The sequence below is a fragment of the Sceloporus occidentalis genome, unplaced genomic scaffold (assembly GCF_023333645.1).
Source record: "Sceloporus occidentalis isolate IW3139 unplaced genomic scaffold, rSceOcc1.0.p SCAF_26, whole genome shotgun sequence".
NCBI classification, from domain to species: Eukaryota; Metazoa; Chordata; class Lepidosauria; order Squamata; family Phrynosomatidae; genus Sceloporus; species Sceloporus occidentalis.
The window spans coordinates 13906527-13929458 of record NW_028317006.1 but is presented as its reverse complement, the minus strand read 5'-3'; the positions used below and the strand labels follow the sequence as shown (position 1 = coordinate 13929458).

The following is a 22932-nucleotide window of genomic DNA, read 5'->3' as shown; positions in this document are numbered from 1 at the left end:
GACAAACATCCAAATATCCAATACTTCTGTTTAGAACTCCCAGCCCCCCTCACTAAGAAGTTGGACGCTGATGTTCGGGGGCTACGTAACTAGCTAACATGGAGGAGTCTTGCAGACATTTCACCAACTCAACCGAACACTTCTTGTTCCTCTAAGAGTTTGTACCTCAACACCTGTGGTCACTACAGTGACGTATCCCGGCCTAGGTCTACGGTAGCAAGATGGCGGCTGGGGGTGCTGCCCTAGACCTCTCCTAGTGCCAAAGGCAAATACACCACTGGGTAACAGATACGGCAAAGACTGAACTTGATGGACAAGTAAACTGGTGAAGTTGACATCTCCTGCCATTTACTTTGAGTTATACGGAGTTTCACTTTTATCTTCTTGCAGGAGGCTCGCTTCATATTGCATGGCGAAGTTGATTTGAGGAGTTCAGTTCTTTTGCAAGCAGTTTAGTAAATACAGTTGGATAGACCTTACTACACTTCATCCAGAATTCCTCATATTATCCTTTGTGGCATATCCCAGAATTCCCTGCAAATAGTTCTAGCATATTCTTTAATGTACATACCTGCCAAGTGTCCTGTCCCCTGTAATGCCCCTCTTGTGGAGGCGTGGGAATGAATCACAGCAGGTTATCTCTCAATAATGTGTGTGGAACGTTCTTTAACAATTTATACTCCTTGGTTTTGTGTACATTTTGGTTCTGTCCAAACTGATTCTCTCAACCACACGGTGAATACATAAAGAAGGAACACAGACTCTAGATCAAATTTTGGCACTAGAGTGCCAAATAGTTTGTAATCTGATGCAACTATACAGGAAGGAACAGGAGGGCTGGCACATTATGGCCCAAGGGGCAGATAAAGCTGAGTGCCCCCCCTCCCCTGGTAGGTGACATACACACTAACGCACACACGTTCACTCTCACACTTCTGCGCCTCACACCTAAAACACCTTAATATTACCGCAGAGTCCGGTAATGTTGCGTTACATGGCCACCACTATCCTCCTGCCTCCGCAAGTGAGCCAGATCATTTCACCTGCTTAAAGACTTTTGGATTAGCCCAAGGGGCAATTGACCCCCTGGCCAGCCCTATCCAGTTAGTTAACTATTATTGAAGATGCTGTTCCATCTAATCTTCTCAAATCAGCACTTTTTAAACTATATGCAGCTTTGGAAACTCAATTCTTATGATTGTTGAATGTCCAAACCTTCCCTCCCTTAAACTCTTTAATCGTTTTTTAGGGATTGCTTGTCACGTGACACAAAAAGTTGTCACAAAAAGCTTCTTATGAGTTCCCCTGTTGTTTTTATGTGACTAAACCTTTAGCCGATGATGGATCAGTTCTGGTTCATTTGTTTGACATACTCAGTTAATGTTTTGTCTAAGTGAAATAGCAATTTGGGCACTCAGGTGTTTTTTTTCGGTGCTTTTAATCAGGATTATGCATGGTACAAATATCCTACAGGCTTCTAAACTAATATTATTGTAAAGGCCGCCTTATCAGAGATATGTTAAAAAAAACATGGTTACTCCCAATACTGTGAACCCAAAATGGAGTGAAACGTAATTACTCCATTGATATATTCAGACTATTATCTTCTCGAAGTCCTGTCCAGAAACACCACCAGCCACATTTATCATCATGCTTTTTTATTTAAAATATTTTGCTTTACAAATATTGTATTTACATTTTTTTCTGTAAGTTAGGTATATACACAAATGCTTCAATCTGGTAAAGTGTGCAGAGATGCCCCCAGAATCCTGTAAGAACCTCAGTTCCATGCATTGTTACAGATCAACAAGACCATCTGGTGAAGTTCGGTGGAGACTCACTTAGGTAAACGGATTGGTAAGAACGGTCTTTTATACCCGGGCAAATATGAACCCATGTTAGGCATATTTGACAGCTAAGCAGCACATGGGACTGATTGTTATTAAATAATTTAGTGTTCTTTTTTGTTATATACTGCTTTATGTAGATCTTTTAGCTGTTCAGTATTAAATGGCTGATCTGGTAACCCAAGTTGAACATAAAACATGGTCATCCACAAGGTAATTGTCCAAAAAAACAAAGGACATCTGTGTGACCATCACAAAACATGGTGACAAGATGGCTTTTAGATGGGGACACAAGTAAAATATGTACCCAGCGGGGACGCACAACCCTGCAGTGGTGATGCATTCTGGCATTGGCCAACTGGGCCTGGGGTGTTGGGAGCCCCTTTATCGTTGGGGCTGATTACAAGGGAGATCTATTTTACAAAATGAATGAGGTAAACATGGTTACTAAAATTGTGGCTATTTCAAGGGAGGAAATCTCAGCCTTTAGAGTGTTGGCCATATTCCATTTTGGGTGCTATGTGCTACAGCACTTATCTCCAATGGCGTGGTCAACCCATACATTGATAAATCTAATGTATGAATTACTTTCATATGTGGCATGCTGTGTATCACCATGGTTCCTTTATAGAATGTAAGGGTTGTGTTGACATAACAGCCAGAAATCTGCCTTCATATGAAGTTCTTATAAGGAAATTATACAGCGGACACTAAGTTAGGTCATAGCCACTTCTCTACAATTGATTTGTCTGTGGCCACCCTTTAAACACTCAACGGTGCATTGTTAATATTGCTACTAGCACCATCAATATGCCAGTGCACATACACATATGGAGAGGTATTCGCCTATACATTTTTCCATGCACTGTGGTTTCTGCCAACGTAACATAAAGATGGAAACTCGGTATCCGTGTACGCTGTTGAAGTAAACGGTGGATCCCACGGGTTGTACCATATCTTTCGGAGAGCTCAGAGGTGCTGAAGATAAAGGATTGTCCAAACAGAATAAAGTTGCTTTTGTTGTCACTCATCCCAGATATCTTTGGGTTGGCATGGAGATGAGTTATTTTGCCCATCATTAAGCAGCACTCCCAAGGTCCAACTTCCCTGTTGCTTGAGATAGACTATTAGGTTTGGTAGACACTACAGGAGATCGTAAGCCCCCGCGGGGGTGGGAGGCGGCGCAGTCCTTGCAGTGGAGCTGTAATAATATGGGGAGCCTATGGAGAGAAATGGAGAAAGGACAGTTACACATTGTTAATAAATCAACTTTAATCTACCATTAATATCTAATCCCAGTTTATCATCATGGAAACAGCATGGGAGATAACCTAATAAACAAAGGATGAGAGGAGTCACATGATTTGTGTGAATCCAAATATTACCACCTAGAATGAATTCCATCACAGAAGACACAGTCCTGGACTTCAAAAAAAAAAACACATGCAAATACTTTCTCGGTGTACACGGTATTATAACGATGTGTACAGATCAGTCAGACATGTTCCTGGGAATAAGGCCAGCGAGCATTTTCCATCCATCTCGAAAAGAAACGCTACAACTTTCTCCAAATAGCACTTCTGCTGCAATGTGTTAGAAATGGATGAAGTCTTCATGTAGGCTCTTTAAAGTGTCCTAATGGGACACATCTCTCTCAATGGCCCCCTACTTAACAGACTATGAGATCTTTATTGCATTTTACTTAACCTAATACAGAGTGTAAGCGGTGATTTAATAGCCGAGTAGGGATTTCTAGGATAGATGAAACTATTATTTCTCAAAATGTCCAAGCTCAGTAACAGACTGCCAGGAAGTAAAATTGGCCAACGTGGGCTTAGAACGAGGCAGCTGGCCTCTTTTTCTTTTCTAGAAGAAATGGAACTGGCATTACATTCCAATAAATTGCCAGACTGATACATCTAATCCAGATCTCTCTAGTAAAGTTAGACACATTTCAAAGGAGAACTAGTAAACCCCTGCCTTGACACCATAAGCGTGTCTACCTAAGGATTACAGGCATTGTAGTTCAACGGCAGTAGGGGTGTTAGTGCCCTCCATGTCCAGACCACTTATTCTGGTTCCATAGATGTAGCATTATGACTAAGAAGGCACGATGCTGTAATGTGAATACCCGTGTGAGATCCCTTCCTTGTAGTCATTGCATTACTTACTAAGAAGGCTGGAACTGGGGAAACGCCAGCTCTCTCCATACGCAGCGTATGCTCCGTGGCTGTATGCATTTCCAGAGTAATCGCCTCCTGCTGAGAAAACACAAACTGTAAGGTCACAGTGACAACGGGGTAAGAAATGTCTTATCTAGCTACTGTAGCGACACTGTATGCAGCCCAGCACGCTGTGGGGGTTATATATATATAAAGAGTAATTCTGGGGCAAAGTGCTACAAATCAAGCAATCAACAGGAACATTCTATTTAGTTGCTATGGTGATTTGTTTCACAACTTTGCACCAGAATTTTTCTTTATATTTAAACCCCAATAAGACATTAACAAAATCCTAAATCCTTCTTCTACCCCCCCCCACACTTAGCCTTAGAGCAGCACTTGTTAGTATATGTGACGTGTTTGTGTAGAAAATATCTCATGCAATGGGAACATCTGCGGTGTGTCATATTTTGTCATGAATAATGCTTTAGAATCGTCTTCATGTTCACGTGTCGCAGGGGCATGCATTGTATAATGCAGAGCTAGATGGAGTCTTTTGCTAACTGTGCCCGCCAAATATTATATGGTCTTTATTGTAGGACATAAATACAATACTAGGACCCAGCCCACTCCTGTGAGAAGAATGATGTCCAAGGTCTTTTCTTTAAAAAAAAAACCTCTTGTCTATCACGTTCATTTTTAAAGGTTTTCAATTTTGCCCTAAAACAACTTGTTTAGTGGATTCCGCATCCTAACTGCACTTACTGTAAAACAAAAAAGCAAAAAAGCTATCCAATGCTAAATATGACGTTCCCCAAGCTTACTTCTATTTCCTTCTGCGCGTCTCATTTAAAGAGTAAATACAACAAATGAATTAAAATATTAAGTGATTATGTGAATGCAATCAATGGAGTGTGCGTGGGCTGCTCGGGTCTGCAGGGGGGGGGTAGAATTGTGTAAATGTGTGGATGTGTGTGGATAGGATTGGGATGTGTTCTTGTGTGTACGTAGATCAGTATCCCTCTATGTGCGTGCAGATTATAGGGTAATGGGAATGCATTTGTCTCTTACACATACACAGTTAAAATATAACTGCTCCTTTTTATTTATCTTGACCAATCTCATTTCACGCTCCAAGGGAGGAAGGAGTGTGTGCGTCGTGCGGGTGTGTAGTGTGGGGGGGGTATAAGTACTTTATATTTTTAACGCTGCATTAAGCGCGTCTCCGTGGTAACGCAGTAAGACGCTGGCTCAGCAGGTTACGGAGCTATGAGCTTGAGAGTAGCGGGGGTGTTCTGCACGTCTTTCTCATTTAAATGTACCTGCGGAGGTCATCCGAGGTCACCCCACCAAGCACAACGCATTGAGTTCTTTAGGATGGTGGTGACACCTATGCGCTTTCAAAATTTATGGATCAGTCAACAAAGCATTGGCGGCGGAAGCCGCTAAAAAATATATCGAAATTCACAAGCGCTTAGGGCTAATCCACTGGCAATCAAAAAATAATAACTTGTGCTTTAACCGGGTTGGGCGCATGAGGTCAGATTTGGATTCATGTAGAACACCAGTATGATTGCTGATCCCCTTAGAAACAAGTTTACAGTTCAAGTCTCACCAGCTTTGTAAAAAAAAAAAATGACTTGTTAAGTCCTTTCCCTATAGACTTTCATTAGTCAGATGGACCCTCTGAAAATTAATAGATGCCAGAAGACAATCTATTTATTTATTAAGCTGCAATAAGAGGTGATATGGACTTTGTGAGTTTGTCTAGGGGACTAAGATAACGCACCTAAAACATACACAGAAACTACATGATGAGCCATGCGGAGAATTTTTGAAGGAAAAAAGACACAGGATTTGTCCTTAAGGATTATCTCGGTACTTGGACAGCAAATAATGTATATTAAATAAAAGCTAATAATAATATTTACTGTGATATAAAACAGCCTTTTGTTACATCAACAAGATTTAAGACAAACGTTTTACTAACACAGGGACATTTCTCAAATTGTCTTTTGGGGATTAAGTTTTAACATCCCAATTTAGTGATCAATAAACACCAACCAGGGAAATTCAGTTGAAGATTTTCTCTTACAGTGAGGATAGTTAATATATGGAATTCACAGTTACGTATTCTCAGCCATGTGGGTTTTTTAACAAATAAATGTAGCCAAAATCCCATTTTCTTCTTATTCCAAAAAAACCTTAACATTTTGTAAATATTCTGTTGTTTTGTTTTACCGACTTGAAAAAACCAAAATCTCTGCTAGACCCAGGCCCAGACTGGCCATCTGGCACACTGGGCAAATGCCTGGTGGGTTGCTGGCCTCTCTAGTGGCAGATCGGGTGCTGAAGCGTGTGGCCAGTGGATGGATATGAAAGGCCGCATGCTACGTGTTAGAATGTTCTTGCGAGCAGAAAGTTGCGTGTGGCCATGCATCTCAAACTGTTGGCCGCACATTTCATCACATGGCCATCAGCCTTAAAATGCCATGGCCGCCTGACCATCTGCAGTCCAGCACTGGGTATTCCATCTGAAAAAGTTGGCGTATTGTATTTTATGCCCCCCCCCATGGCACCCATAACTTACCAGCTACCATTCCAGCAATAGCAGACGATGCGTAATTTCCTTGGCCACTTGGTATGTGTGGGGGGTACCCGGGCAGTGTGGATCCAACCATATCACGCCCTGTGCAACAAATAAAAAAGACGTATTAAAACCAGCTTTCCATTGGCCCCAAACAACCCAAAACAGTATGAAAAGTGATAACTCCAGCCCAGTAATATTACTTCTTTCGGGTTACTTCTAAACAGCAACTTACGTGCAAAGCTTTTACATTGTTCTTAGAAACCCAGAATTTAACAACACATAAGAAACATTCTTCCCATCTAATCTGCCTAATGTTTTCTGATGTGTAATCAGACCTTGGTCTAATCTTATATTCAGGATAGACACAATGCATGTTCAAATTCCCTGACTTTACTAGCCTCTACCACTGCTTCTGAAAAGCTGTTCTACTTATCTACAACCCTCTCAGTAAAGTAAAGGTTAAATCTAAAATTATTTCATTCTTATCACTGTAGCAATCAGTGTAATGTTCCTTTAGGACTTTTCCACTGGTTGGAATAAATAGTCCCCTATGGTGCACAAAATGGTTTGGTCCAAGCCTAAGGTGTGCATCTTGTCACCCTACCCTTCAACCAGACCCTACCTGGAACTGCCTGGCTGGTGAACTGTCCATAAACAGGTGCAGAGTGGGAAAAGGCACTGAAGGGTTGGACTGAAGCTCCTGAGCTGATTGGCTGAAGATCCAGGAAGGTGGGACTATATAATGATGAAGGGGTGGAGCTAGTGCTGGAACTGTCTGATGTCTCTTGTTTAATGGAGAATGCAGATAGTTCTATGAGGAATGAATGGGATGAATATGAATGAATAAGCAAGCAAACATAAAACAAAGATGATGATCAAGATGAAACAGGATATTGCTGTATATTTATTTGCAATACAGTCAGTAGTTACTAGAGGACATCAATCACCAGATTTTAGACAGTATTAACTATAATACTGGATCCTCTATATGATCTCTCAGTTAGTGTGTTTTGAACTGGACTAACCAGAAGACATTGACACAAGTGTGTTCATGGTGTGCTATAATATAGAGCCTTGTTGCTGGCACATCCTTTGGGTTAAAAGGCTGAGTTGCACCAAGATGAAGCCTCATTGAGGTTGCTGTAAATTTGGTTTTAGAGAAAAGCTTAGAACTTGAAAACTACAAATTCTGACAACGCGGAACTCAGGGGGAGAATTTCCCCTGAACTCAGAAAGGAATCGAGTGCTGAGGATTCACCTGGTGCAAAAGGCCATTTCCCCAAAACTGAACCACAGCCACCTATGGTTATAGCAAACAGAGTCCACCCTTAGGTATTAACTTCTGGTCTCTGAGTTCCCATTTTCCCTCTGCTGCACCTGACTCATAGACAGTCCATGTGTGCACTTGATTCAATATAAGGATTTTTGGCACAGTAAGTTCTGCTGCATTATATTTGTTTTATTTAAATATTTGGTCTTTTCTATGTACACCTACCAGACAATGCAGAATATCCCTGGTGTGCGGTGAGGTTTCTGCTGAGTGTAGCATTGCTGGAGGTCAGAGCGGATTTTCCATCATCCATTGCGTTGTTAAGCAGCGGTAAGGGATACAAAGCCTGGAATAATAAAGTTGCTAGTGATCATCCAAGCCATGCTTTATCATAAAAAGGGTTTTCTTCCTGCCCCTGTACATACCTGCTCCGCTTTGCTGTGACTGGAAGAGGGGTAGGAATCTGAAAAATGTTGTCTCTGAAAATGACATTCAAGTCCATCCAAAGGATGCTGTCCATAGGCGTCCGTGCGAAGCTGCTTCCTGCTAAGTCCACCACTACCTTGGGAGTCAATGCTGAGTCTGCAGCTGTCCTGGTCACCTGTAGTCATTCATTTGCAGATATATCTCAATAATGCATGATTTCAAACCATATTCAGAACTTTTATATTGTGAATATGTGCACTGTGTATTAACAGATATATAATCCCCTACAGTTTTTCTTTTTAATCAATATTAGTCCCAAGGGTTTGTCACGATAATCCTATATCTACGCATATTAATGAAAATTATACTGCTCTACTTACATTGTCCCTATAACTCCCCCTGTCGCTCGGTACTAACTTTTACTGACCTAATTCTGTTACCATAGAACTTCTCTTACAGGTCCATGGAACCCATCTCTATATCTCCTGCTGTTGCTCCATACTACCTCCCCCTGTATGTCCTTCATATGATTAGATACATGCATGGCACCTAAAGTGAAATATGTGTTACTCACTGTCATCTAGCTTTCGTTTCCCATCAGAGCTGGGTTGAGCAATTCCCAATAAGCCATTAATAGAATAAGTAGATCCAAGCGAGTCGGAATGTGGAGACTCAGGAGGAGTTACGGCTGAGCTGGGTACTGCGAAGAGAGGAAAGATTAGGAATCAGGACTAGGAATGAAAACTTGGGATGTATTGATTTTTTTGCACAGGTGCTTTTCCAGTATTCCATCACTAAGTAGAAGTTTTATCCTTCTTACTGCTAATTACATGTTAATTATGGATATATTTAAGCTCCATCAGCATTACACCCCTGAGGATCATGTAGATCCCCAAATTCACACATTATGCCGGTAATGCACTATAACACAAAGTGCGGCCAAATGTCACTTACTCAGCGTATGTCCAGGGCTTAATGACTTTACGCAGCTCTCTATAGGCAGATTAAAGAGCTGCTGGACCTTGGTGCGGATTATTCTGTATGAAAGAGAAAAAATGTACAGTAAGAATAATCACAGCTTCAACAACACCCAACAAACATGCATTTCCACCTAATATTTGTAGCAAGCCTAGCTACAGTCCACACATACCTGTTGATGGAGCTGACACTAGGGACAGTGTCATTGTCACACACTCCTTCTGCTAGCAGACGGTCCCTGATCTCCCAGGCAAACATGGTGGGATTCTGCCGCTTGTAATCTCCAATCTTTTCTACCACTTTAGGAGTGGCAACTTTGGGCTTGGAACCCCCAATGACACCTGGACGGATACTGCCTGTCTCATAGTACCTACTCCAATACAGAACAAGGTATAATTATCCAAAACCGACAGTTGGATCCACCTAACATATGGTTCCACTAGGCACCCTTTAACAAATGATTGTACTCCCCTTATTGAGTCACAGAGGCATGCAATCCATTAATACTTCTTTCCTTACTATGTAGTCCCTATTTTGGATACATATCATCTAAGTGTCAGAACATTTTCACAATGATATATAATTGATATGTAATATATAATACATAATATATATAATTATTATAATAAATTATCTAAAATATATAATAACCTTCCATTATACAATGACACTGGCATTATTTAGTACAAGTGTTGCTAACATACCTATCCTTACATTTTATTTTTTTTTGTCTATCTAACAAGTCATAATCAAAAACTAGCAAGTTTTAGGCTTAGATGTAATATAAGAAAGCACTGAGATGGTGGTACATAAGTGAAATAGCATCCCAGCAGAAGTGCTAGAGGCTAATACAGTGAGGGAATTTAAATATTCATGGATAATACAAAAGAACAACCATTTGTGCATTAACCCCCTTAAATAAAACATGATAAAGCATTCAATTATTAGATTTAAATAATGAACTGGGGAATTTTGCGATTTTTTTCTCAGTCCTACCCTGTACCACCTCTGCTGGGAGTCTAGCTCTTGTTACATTTCCTGGCTCCTTACCTGCCGAGTATCTTGCTGACGCACCCATGGCTGACCCTCAGTTGCCGTGAGATGTCACAGGGACGCACACCTTGATGAGCCAGGTCGACGATCCTTTGCCTTACTACCTCTGGCAGGGGGCGCCCATTCACAAATGCCCCACCTAGCTGATTCAAGCCTCCATGACCTGAATGGGTAGAATAAAATAGAAGAATTAGTCTTTGTGTTGCAAGTTCAATGCAATGGGTCCTACATCAATAAATAATATTATTAATAGTATTAAATAATTTTAAATCAACTAGAATATATAATTGTCCCACTTGCACAATGGACAATACACCCCCAGTTTTTAAGCAATAAATATACCTGGTATGGCTATATAACATGCATAAACTGCACTGTAATAATGGAATATTTGATATATATATATATATATATATATATATTATATCTAAAAACTTATATGACGATTACAGCATGATGATGTCTAACATATGTATAGACACACAGAGGTTTTTACTTCCCATCCCTTATGTGCAAAGAGCAAAAAAGTAAAATGAATGGGGGTGAACAGTCTAACGTATAGAAAATATATAGAGTAATGTATACGGATATTATGTATGCAATAATAACATGTACCCAGTAAGAACTGCCATGTGGTATGATAACAGTCTACTTTATTGTATAATTTCTATAACGTGTACATCAGATCTCATTCTCTTATATACAACAATTTTCCCACATTGTGCTATACATTGCCAGTATGTTACTGTATCCACCTTGCTACATTTTAGCACATTACATCATACACTTGTGTGCATTTTGCTACATTAAATTGAATGTAATGTGCCTAACCCGTGTGCAGGTTACAATGAGCTCACTAAAAATTACCCAAGGGCACAAAAATATCAGCTTGCCTTCATCTGCATGTAGTACAGATCGATATAGAAAAACACCTATATACCATACATATACTGTATGTCAGGACACCATTGAGGCATTATAGGGCGTCATGGAACATTATTTTAACTTTGCTGATATGAAAGATTTAGCCAAAATCTTTCTTTACAAACAGTATGAGATACAAATGGCTGAGGGTTTCAGGGACCCAAAAAGTTTGCTTATCTGGTAGACGTGCCCACAAAACAGTACTCAAGGCCACACCAGCCATAGAGGTGACCTGGGCAGCTGAAGGCCCTGATACATCTTCTCCTGTGCACTGGAGACAACGTTCTTCACCCTGAGACCAGCTCTTACAGTATGGCTGCTAATAGGAAGGTTTTTTAATGCTATCTATGTGGTTAGTAGACAGTACTGGATGTTGCTGACGTATGTGGGAATATTCAATGCCTGCTTATTATACATGTAATAGAAGGAGCCTCTGACCTATATGCAGTGAGCTGGTGGGTCCTGTGCAGCCCCTCTCTGAGATGAGTTCTGTGGACAAATGATTTGTTTTAGACAAAAAATAAGCAAACTACATGCTTTATCGGGATACACATACACCAAAGAACACAGGGCGATCCGCTCCATACACACTTCATTTAGTTATATATATATATTTTTTTTTTTATATAACAAAAATCATATTGTCCTATGACGCAAGGACATTATATATACATATATATATATAATGTCCTTGTGTATATATATATATATATATATATATAGACAAAATTATTGTGACACCTGACCATTACACAGGGAGTTTAATGACATTGCATTCCAAATACATAGATATTAATATGTAGTTGGTCCCCCCTTTGTAGCTATAACAACAAGATTGTGGAGAGTTTCTGTGGGAATTTTTGCCCATTCATCCAGTAGAGCATTTGTGAGGTTGGCACTGATGTTGGACGAGAAGGCCCGGCTCGCTATCTCATTTCCAATTCATCCCAAAGGTATTTGATGGTATTAAGGTCAGGGCTCTGTGTGGCCGGTCAAGTTCTTCCGCATCAGACTCATCCAACCATGTCTTTAAGGACCTTGCTTTGTGCGTTGGGGCTCAGTCATGCTGGAATAGAAAAGGGCCTTCCCCAAACTGTTCCTACAAAGCATTGTATTGTCCAAAATGTATTGGTACATCTCCTTCAACAACCAACTTCCTATTAATGTCTATGTATTTAGAATGTGATGTCATAAAAGTTTTAAAAGTGTAATGATCCGGTGTTCCAATACTTTTGTCCATATAATGTCTATTTACTTAGGGTTGAACTGTAGTAACTTACAATATGCTTCCCAACCACCAGGGACATGGAAAGTCAGCGGTAATTTATTGCAATCAGATAATATCGCCATAACTTGTATTATTCAATACATAGTGATTGGTCCTGACAGTTTTATGTGTATATACCATATTATAGTCCAAACATATAACGTTAAGTACAACTTACTGTAAGCTACAAATAAACTATGGAGGTATTTTGTAATTGCTGTTGTATACTTGCAGTAGTTATTACCAGGAAGAACATATTAAAGTTTATCTGGATTTCAATATATCCTGTAAAGCATTCATGTTGATTGTTGCAATGTAAGTACTGGCGATTATCCCGCACATTACACATGCCCCCAAAAAACTGCCCAGGTGCTGCCACCATCAATACCCCAAGGAAGAATAGGCAGCTGCCTGGGAGGCCCTGTTTTCCAGAATGACCAAGAAAACTGGTCCAGGTATTAAATGGGTATCAGTCCTGCTTAGGCAATGGTTTAAGAGATAAATAAAAGATAATAATAATAATCATCCTCATCATATATGCCATGGACTTTTATGGAGAAAAAAACTGGGTAAGAAAACACAGTAGGTACCAATGACTTGTACTGACTTGTTGAACAGAAGATAAGAGAGCTGCTCCCTTGGGGGATTTCTAATGTATTTGTATGTTTATCTATAAACACTATACATATATATATATATATATATATATATATATAACATATGGATATTTAGAGAAGGGAAAATGTATAGGGACACTAACATATCTGATTCTCAGCAGTGTTTGGAAACCAAGTAGTTATTCCAACTAGTAAAAAGTCACCCAGATATCTCCAAGTGTTTCTTGGATTGAAAGCTAGAACTCAATCACAGCAGCACAATAAATACCATATATTATTAGCTTTGATTTCCAAGTGATATTTATGTCTAATCTGGGTTTAAGTGCAGAATGTTTAAATCAAGTGACCTAGTATTATTATTATTATTCATTGATTTATAAAAGCACCATTATATTCTGCAGTGGTGCACAATGGATAATATAGAACATATTTGCCTGCAAACACACAGTGTGCACAATATGGTCCTATCCAACACACACTCACACATAAGATAATCAATAGAATGATAATAAAAGTAAATAAAGGGATCCCAGAAAGGATGCAGACCTCCCTGCAGCTATATGTGGGACTGCAGGAGACACACAACACATACTAATATGCAGAGTCAAAATTGTGTTTATTGGCTTGTCCATGTGCTAGGATTTATGTCTTGTAGTTCAATTGAGCTTATGCAACATATCAAGGTTTATAAATCACATGGAGATAAGGATAAAGATAATTAATCTTTTTCATATTTTTAAGAAGACCCTTCAAGCTACAAACTGTGCCAGCCAGGAGTTTAAAACTGTAGTAATTTCAATCAATATAGATCATATCCAGTAATTAAAGCAGCTCTCTTGCTGACACTGGCAGGTAGCCAGTTGCTCTGGACTACCTCATCTCTCCTGGCCTGGCATCATGAGAGTTGTGGTCCTCAGTGGTTGGGGTACCACTTTGCCTGCCTCTCTCTTGTAGGAGCTCAGAGATGCTACTGAGGCTGCTAGATGATGAAGATATCTCAGGACGAGACTCATGACGTCATGCACAATATTATGACGCTGTCAGCACATAAACCAAGTTGGTACAAGCGTCTATATAGACATATGGTTTACATACTACTGAAATTACTGGGTGTTAATGTATTTGATTCTCTGACCAATGAGTGAATGAACATGGGGCAGCTCCTGCAACAAATATAACATATAGCTGAACATAAAACTTCATAGGATACTGTTTCATTCATAATCAATGTTCTCCACCATCAAACCTTCAAACCTTTTCCGACTTTAGCACTTTCAGTAACAGAAGTATGCCCAATTCCCATCTCCCTGACACTAAAAGGGTAAAACATGTCACTTCTTGCTGCTGTAGTTATTTTATTAGAAAAGGCTTGTTATAGATAACATGCCCAATGATGGAAAGAATCGATTAAACAACTTATTTATTTAACTTTATTCTGGCTAATTACTGTGGTTTTCTCTGGCGGAAAACCGTGCATTTAATCCACTACTCTAGGGAATTACGTGCATTCCAGCAAACAAGTCTATCTGAGCTGTATGGTGTATACAAGGATGACAAATATATAGCCACGAAAAAAAATTATATCTGCCCTGATGTATCCATATGATAATTTACTAACCTTGATTAACATTGTATAAAATGGACACATACAGAATATATATTTATTATTACATAATAAAATATATTCCATTATAATATTATAGTAATAGTCTTGTTATTTAACTAATTCCTGTACGAGTTTGTAAAATATATTAAACTATTTATATCTGAATATTTCGTTATTAATAATAAACTCGATTTTACAGGAGACACAACCGAGATAAACTCCTCTAATGTCTTAATACCGGTGTATAGCCGCAAATAAATAATGGTGAAATGGTTCATTGGGCCAAAATTGAATTTAGTAATAACATGTTTTCAGACCCTTATTTTTAAAAAAGACAAATAGGAAACGACCATAAAATGTGTATTGGAAAAATAAATGGCATTATCTGAAAAAGCATTGCCCAAAATGCCAAAAAGCAGAGAGTAATATACTAAAGGGTTTTGCTATATATATAGATATACATGATGTCCTATTTAAATATATATATATATATATATATATGTAATCAAAGCAAATGTGATATATAAATGACTATTTGACATTATATGTATTATATATATATTATATATCTATATTACATATCAAGAATTTAAAACTACTGCATTAATTCAAATTTATTTTCTATGAAACATTTCTAATGTTTAAATTGGTCTCCAGAAATAACTGAAAAGGTTCAGATTTTCTCTTTCTGGAAAAAAATATTAGTTTTTCAATCTTGTGCAAAAATTGTACATTTATGAGTTACTAAGTATTGAAGTTCATGAGCCAAAACTAGCTCTTCCTTAGGTAAAGTTTAATCTTTAACTATAAAAAAATATTGTTATTTCCATCTGTCCAAATGCACAAGGAAATTAACATTTTTATTTATAGAATATGTAGATTGAGATTGTATTTAAAGTATATTAATACAAAATACTTTGATTAGACTTAATAATTGCTTTTAATTGCGTAATATAAAAAAAAGAATCCGCCTTCACAGATCCGTTTATAATTTAATTTTCCCCTTAATATGAAATCCCTCCAGATTACTCAACTCAACTGTTCCTGAATAACCAATCTTTTTACTGCATACTGTGCAGCGCTACGGTACATGATGTCGCTACCAATTTATTATTATTGTATTTCGAGCTGCCCCAATTTCCTGATTTACTTAGTGAATATAATCTTCTTAAAAATACATGATTACCCCCCCAACTGATCGAAATGTGAAGAATAAAATATAATTCGCTATGAGTAGAAAAGGTTTTTCTTGATGTTTTTCTTTCATTTTCTAAATTTTTTTCTATATTTTTTAGTTTGAGATTCAGTAATAAAAAGTTATATATATATGTATATATAATCAGTAGCTAATAGAGCATTTGTACTAAATAGAAAGTCCTGTGGATATATATATTTAGGAAATAAAGAAGTAAAAGAATGAGAGCCCCAGCTTCAGGTAATGGAGGGGTGAATTATAGCTGCAGCCCCCAGCCTGGTGTAACTTTAGATCCACAGAGATAAGTAACCAAAACTGCCACTTAAGGCACTGAATAGTTCTCTTGAATTGAGATGACATGAAAATTGTGATCTCCTCCTCAGATCTTCCCTGAAGCTGCATCCATCACAGGGGCAGTTAAAGTGTCACATAGAGCTATAGTGATCATTCTGCAGCCAAGGAAATTATCTGCTAATTAACTTGTATTCAAATTGAGATATGACCTCAAAGCATCTATTTCTGATTCAACAAACACCAGAGATGCACACAGGATACTTTAACCCACGGAGAGCATTTCACACCTGCAGGAGATGCTTAGGTCCTTCATTCCCACTCAGCATTTCTCCAATATTATATTATAAATATATATTATATTATAACAATAACACATAAATAACATCCATGTTACATCCATATTACCCGTTATTTAACTCTTTAAGAGTCGCACACACCACTAACTCGAATGGTAACATTATTGTTATTGAAGGATTTTGTCTGTATGATTTTTGTGGGTTTTTTAATAATTGTGACATTTTCTGATAATTTGAAAACCAAAATCCACAGAACACATAATGTTAAAATAATTCCACCCACTATACATTAGCTTATTCTCTAACAATAAACAACTATATAAACAATGTGGTCATTTTGTGCAAGAAGCGACATTTGGATTAGAAATCGCATCACATGTTTACTCAGAATGCCATAAGAATTGTAATCATTCTCAGAGCCCAGCGGACTTACATTTAATTGCAACTATCTGTATAATGCTGCTGCACGATCGTAAATAAATGCGATAAATAGATCGCAAAGTATAAAGAACGCAATGAATACATATCATTTATAGAAGGAAAATAATACGAATGGGATATTCACAGATAAACGAATCGAGTAAAATAATCAGCCACCTCTACTGGGCTATTTGGGGGGAAGTTAAAATATTCACCCCCTGATTGGGCTTTTTAATGGATATGGGGACCATTCAAAGAGAATTGAATGATTCTATCGCTCTAACGAATATGTTATTTTAATACTCAGGGGAGACAAACTCAAACATCAGATTCCTTAGTAAATAATGTGATATACTGATAGATCGATGATAGACAAATAGATAGATAGATAGATAGATAGATAGATAGATAGATAGAAGATAGATAGATAGATAGATAGATAGATAGATAGATAGATAGATAGATAGATAGATAGGAGATATGGGTGGCACATGCTTCCTGGTCTAATAGAGACATAAAAGGACACACAGTTGTATCTAGACGGCTCAATGTATCACCGCGGGGCCCACACACCGCCGCCACCCCTTCCTCACCCTAATGTATTGTGTACACAGAAAGAGCTATTAATTGGACGAATTTATTATTGATTAGCACTGGGAGGAACGTCAATTAGAGTATTTTTTTTGTACGGCACACAATGTACATAGAGCGATATGATATGTAAATATTCATGATATTAGTTATATCAAATATATAAATAAATATATGAATATGAGGAGACTCGTTTCTGTAACTCGATGTATTTCCATCGATCTCTATGTAACTGTCCGGATAATTCGTCTCTCTCTATTCACTTCAATTGGATTATCTGCTTTTGGGTTCATTTCTGTTTCTTTAAGTTTTGCAAGTAATGCAAGTAATTTAAGGAGTTTATATGATATATAGTAATTCCGTGAGCCGATCTAAGCGATATCAGTATAGCGCACGGTATATATACACTGTAAGGAGTACATATGGATGTGTCAGTTACAGGTAAAACCGACACCCGACAGCACACGACTATAAACCCTCTGGCCGGCTAACACGAACCCGGGTTTGGTTTTTCTTGGAAGTCGGTATAAGGGTAAAGAATTGTCGGTGCACTTACCCGATCTCATGCTGTTATGGGGCATATTCCGGGCAGATGCCAATATATCCTCGGTAAAGTTCCTTAATGATAAAGACAGCAGCTCAGCAGCCAGTACCCAGGGCACCTGTGAACGGGAGACAGCGCTGATTCATGGGGCAAAGAGCAGGGGGTAAGGGGCATAGGAGCAAAGGGCAGGGGGTAAGGGACACAGGGGCAAAGGGCAGGGTGGCAGAGAGGTTAGGCTGACACAACATGTGGAACGGCATGGGACAGTGGCACTGGCAGGGGCTATTGGCAGGTATGTTGGCGAGGGGCATGAGGGGTGGCTGGAAAGGGTAGCAGGAGGTGATAAGCTATCAGACAGGCGCGAAGAGGAGACGGGAGATTTGGGAAGGAGATGCACACAAGGCTTGCCGGGAAGGGTGAGAGTCGGTGGGAGCGGGCGAGTTGGCAGTGAGAGGACAGCACGGTGAGAACCGAAAGAGGTGCTGAAGGTTATCCAGAGATCCCACATCTCACGGCGGTAAATGCTGCTCCTGAGCGCTAATAGTGCAGCGATAAGTGATGCAAATGGTTAAACGCAGCAATCACACAGAGGTGTTAGTGGAATGAGTCGGTGGCTACATGAAGCAGAGTTAGATGGACAGGCAGACAGAGGGACAGACAGAGAGGTGAGGGGTGCCGCTCACCCGGTAGCCGGTCTCCGGAGATCCCGCACACACAGCCCGCACTCTGAGCGAAGTTTCTGCTCCCACCATAGGCTCCCGGTCGGGGGATTTATCCCTCGGAAGGGTCTCAGGGCTGCCCCGCACCTCGTACTGCGCACTGATTGGCTGCTGGGCATTACAGAGGTGAAGGGAGGTGGGGCCAGCTCACGGGTGGGTGATTCCTAGAGAGTCAAATCCCCCGAATATCTATATGTGCCTATGTGTGTGTCTATATATATCATCATATATCCATCTATATCAGTTATCTATCTATCTATCTATCTATCTATCTATCTGTCTGTCTGTCTGTCTGTCTGTCTATCTATCTATCTATCTATCTGTCTATCTATCTATCTATATCTATCTAGCTATCTATCAATCTATATCTATCTAGCTATCTATCTATCTATCTATCTATCTATCTATCTATCTATCTATCTATCTATCTATGTATCATCTATATTTTTATATATATATATATATATATATATATATATATCATCATATATCCATCTATATCAGTTATCCATCTATCTATCTATCTATCTATCTATCTATCTATCTATCTATCTATCATCTCTATTAGCTATGTATATTCTATCTGTTCTATATCTATCCTCAATCTGTTAATTTATCTATCATTTTAATTATTGAAGCCGCATTTATATTAATTCATATAAACATCGCCATGTTTTCATCTTACAAATTATTCTTTATGTGACAAACTTTTATATAAATGCGTATAACCAGCACAGTTTTATTTTATTTTCTGAGTTTTCTCTCTAGATAATGGCGCCAAATTAGTCACCAAGAATAACAAAGTCCTTATGTTGCATTTTTTCGTCCATTTGAATGTATCTATATGTATATATATATATATATCGTGGTGTTAGATAGATCTGCTCATTGTATATGTGTGTTAATGGGTGTACTAAAAGCGTTGGGTGTTCTCTATGATGCTGTATGTTTAGTTGGTCCCGGGCCATTTCATGCATAAAAGCTCTTGCTCTGCCCCAGTTGCCCATGCGCAGCCCTGTGCACACTGCCAGACTCATCATAGGCCTCATTTCTCCGCTCAGTCGTTTTGTAAAAACAACTAATTGATTAAAGGCCGACTTTGTATCACTTGGGGAGTTTGAGTCCAAGGCCTGGGCGCTCAGATAATGTAATGCTACAGCAATAAATCTGGCCTCTCCGCGGGGTGCACAGCATTTGGGCTAGTTGGCTAGCTCATAAGGACCCGGGTCGGGGAGGGGTCTTTTCCCATATCACACACAAACGGAGGGTCCCCGGCCAGCGGGAATAAATTGTCAAAGCCTCTGTTCTGTCAGCTTTATGACCCTGGGCCTGAGAAGACAAAATCTATTAGTTAATGAAAAGAAAACGCACTTTATAATCCGTGTTAAAAAACTTTAATGAGCCGGGGCAGAGGTTACATAGCAATCGTTTGTTATCTTATATTTGTACATACATGACATGCGCAGCACCACACTTTCTTTTTTTTTTAATGTCACTTATATACGTAGGTTGATCAATAGAGCTTACAATTTAAAAAAGCTTGACCCAAGAGACCCTCAATTAGAGTATACATGCCCACCACATCCGACCTCAGATAAGAAAGGAAATTATAAGGTCAATCGAACAGGGTCACCTTTGCTTACGCTTTATGATGGTTTAGCTTTGGCACTAATTGTTGCGTGCGTTATCTCTCCAATATCCGGCATTTGTTCGCACTCGATCTGCGACCGATATTAGAAACAGCCATTTGGCTTGTAATGTTCACAGTGGGCACCAGTGTTAACTCAATGGGCTTACATCTATATTGTAGGCTTTCTAGAATATCAAAACCGAATCTTGTAGAGCAGCCATCTTTTTTTAAATTTCCTTTGATATGTTTGAGATTTCTTATACACGGAGATGGATTTTAGGTTGAAAATGCCTCTAGGTGCAGCATGTTCAGTACCCACTGGTCAGAGTCATTTTAACGCACCCCTTAGCAGAGGGGGCAGGAGGACCCATACATCAGATATAGAGAGCCCAGCTTGCAAGCTGTATTTTTTGGTAATATTGTATATTTCGGTAATGCGTGTGCAGGGGCATAAGTCTGCAGGTTACATGGATTTGTTGACCATGACTGATGACCTGGTGGCAGGGCAGGGATATTTGTCCCGCTCCATGACATACCTCCTCATGCTCAGTGTCCAGTAGAGTTTTGGACCTTGGATGGTGCTGAGTTATGATGTCATTATTGCATTGCATAGGGCAGGGGAGATCTGGCAAGGGGGCAATTACCCCTCTTGAGCTATGCTCTGTTTTAAAATTTATGACCACCATGGTTTTTAGTGGAAGTTGACTTCAGGCATCATATACATGGCGACTGGATTCTTTATATTCCACTATACCCTCCATTCCTTTCTGTAAATTAATTTTGGGCAGGACTGACCAGCATACCTTAAGCATCATGACTGTCAAATGTGTTGTTACATATTACATAGTTACATAGGCTGAAAAAACAATCAAGTTCATCCTTTCCTATATCTGTTAATTTGTTGTCTTTTTATTCCTGGGCCTCTTAGCCGTACCAGCCACCCTCATGCTAAATATTGCCAACATTGGCTTACAATCTCTACAAACAGGTCCAAGATGTGTTTGATCTGTCATGACAGAGCCACTGAGCACATCCGAGTATTTGCCACACACTTGCCCCTGCTCTGTTGTTAGGGCCACTACTAAAGTCTTGTGATTTGTTTTACTTGTGATAACACATGTAAAAACTAGCGTATCTAAAGTCTTTAGACAGAACTTCATTTACTCACTGGCTAGATCCTTTCTGAGCTCCTGTCATGGGCTTTCTGCATTTCTCTTTCTGTGACAGGATAGTGAGTGTTCTGTCTGCCAGAATATTGTCTGCTTTATCACTGGGTTGAACATATACCTCCACCAGCTGAATGGTACCAGTACTCCACCAGTTATCCTACTGGGTATATTACCGGCAGATCCAGTGCTAGTAAATGATGTCTGATGTCTCTGTGACTCTCTCCCCAGACCTTGCATGAGCCAAGCAAAGCTACCAAATGCGAAATCCTTTTTATGACTTCTGATAGCAAGGATTTCATAATTCTAACGCTTCTGAAGCTCATCACAACATTGTCTCATCTCTGCGCGGAGTTTCATCCATATATTTTTAATGTTTTGGGTTATTTTCAAGAAAAATAATACTGGCCGATGCTCCTTGGCAGCTTAAACATACTTCCAAGCTTCAAGCCACGCATTTCACATTGGTTCATTCATACACTTTTCTTCGAAATGAAACAAACCCTGCACTAGAAATCAGAAGTATTCTAGATCTCACCCCTCTGCAGCTGGAAAGATCACGTGAAATGTTAATTCTTAAACAAGGGGTTAAAAAAATGACACTCTGTCCTCTAAGTTATAAGAGATATAAGAGATATGAGAGATTGCCGTGGTGTGAAGTCTCTAATAAAATGGTCATGGGGCAGATTGATGCAGAAGAGTTGAGTCCTCTGATATTTTGTTCAAAGCTTTATCCTTATCAGAGGAAGTGCGAAAAGTGACCTTTATTCTTTTGTCATGTCCCATAGATCTCCTAACCCTGCCTTATCTGCTAGATCCGAGATGCAGATAAGGACAGGGGCTTCCAATTAAACCTCTACCCCCTTGGATATTATCCATAAACAAAAGGCAAGGTGTTTGTAAATAAACAGTCGCGTTACAAAACAAGGGCAATAAGTTTCAGATCTTCCACAATTATTCTGGAATTTGGGGGGGGGGGACATATTTGCCACAATTCTGGAGCAAAACTACTTCTAGAGCAATCGTACAAGAAACCAAGGAGATTTTACCCCATTTTACCATTTTACCCCAGTATTGCTCCACTTCTGCCTTGATAAATATGGCAAGAAGTTTGTGACCTTCAGGGCGATGATGTCCTCTCCCGGTTTCTTCATTTTTCCATATAACAAGAATTGTCCTGAACACATTAATAGTAATAAATATTATATGCAAGCGAGATAACTCAGCCGAGAAAACAAACAGATTGACAATGGATAAGAATGAACGTATTATTCGATGTACCTTAAAGCACCTAATAATGTGTTCTTCCTCATACATTGCAAATTTGAATTTGTTGG

At 39.2% G+C, this 22932-nt stretch overlaps 1 protein-coding gene across 1 annotated transcript; it reads right to left on the bottom strand.

Annotated features, from left to right (window-relative positions):
* Positions 1 to 2990: 2990 nt before the first annotated feature.
* On the bottom strand, positions 2991 to 18117 carry PAX8 (paired box 8). Its single transcript, XM_089485631.1, has 11 exons — positions 18093 to 18117; positions 10324 to 10489; positions 9446 to 9643; positions 9250 to 9332; positions 8870 to 8995; positions 8295 to 8470; positions 8095 to 8215; positions 7204 to 7410; positions 6600 to 6698; positions 4019 to 4105; positions 2991 to 3067 (listed from the first exon to the last, which is right to left on the bottom strand). The coding sequence occupies exons 1-11, from the start codon at positions 18115 to 18117 to the stop codon at positions 2991 to 2993; spliced, it is 1365 nt and encodes a 454-aa protein (XP_089341757.1).
* Between the last annotated feature and the right edge of the window lie 4815 nt (positions 18118 to 22932).

What these genes read in the sequence shown, in the direction of transcription:
- PAX8 (XM_089485631.1), bottom strand. Translation starts at nt 18,117, where the DNA reads ATGCCCCATAACAGCATGAGATCGG. An exon ending in GTCAGCAAGATACTCGGCAG is followed by an intron (nt 9,644 to 10,323) that starts GTAAGGAGCCAG and finishes GTATTGGAGTAG; the next exon opens with GTACTATGAGACAGGCAGTA. An exon ending in AGTGTCAGCTCCATCAACAG is followed by an intron (nt 9,333 to 9,445) that starts GTATGTGTGGAC and finishes TCTTTCATACAG; the next exon opens with AATAATCCGCACCAAGGTCC.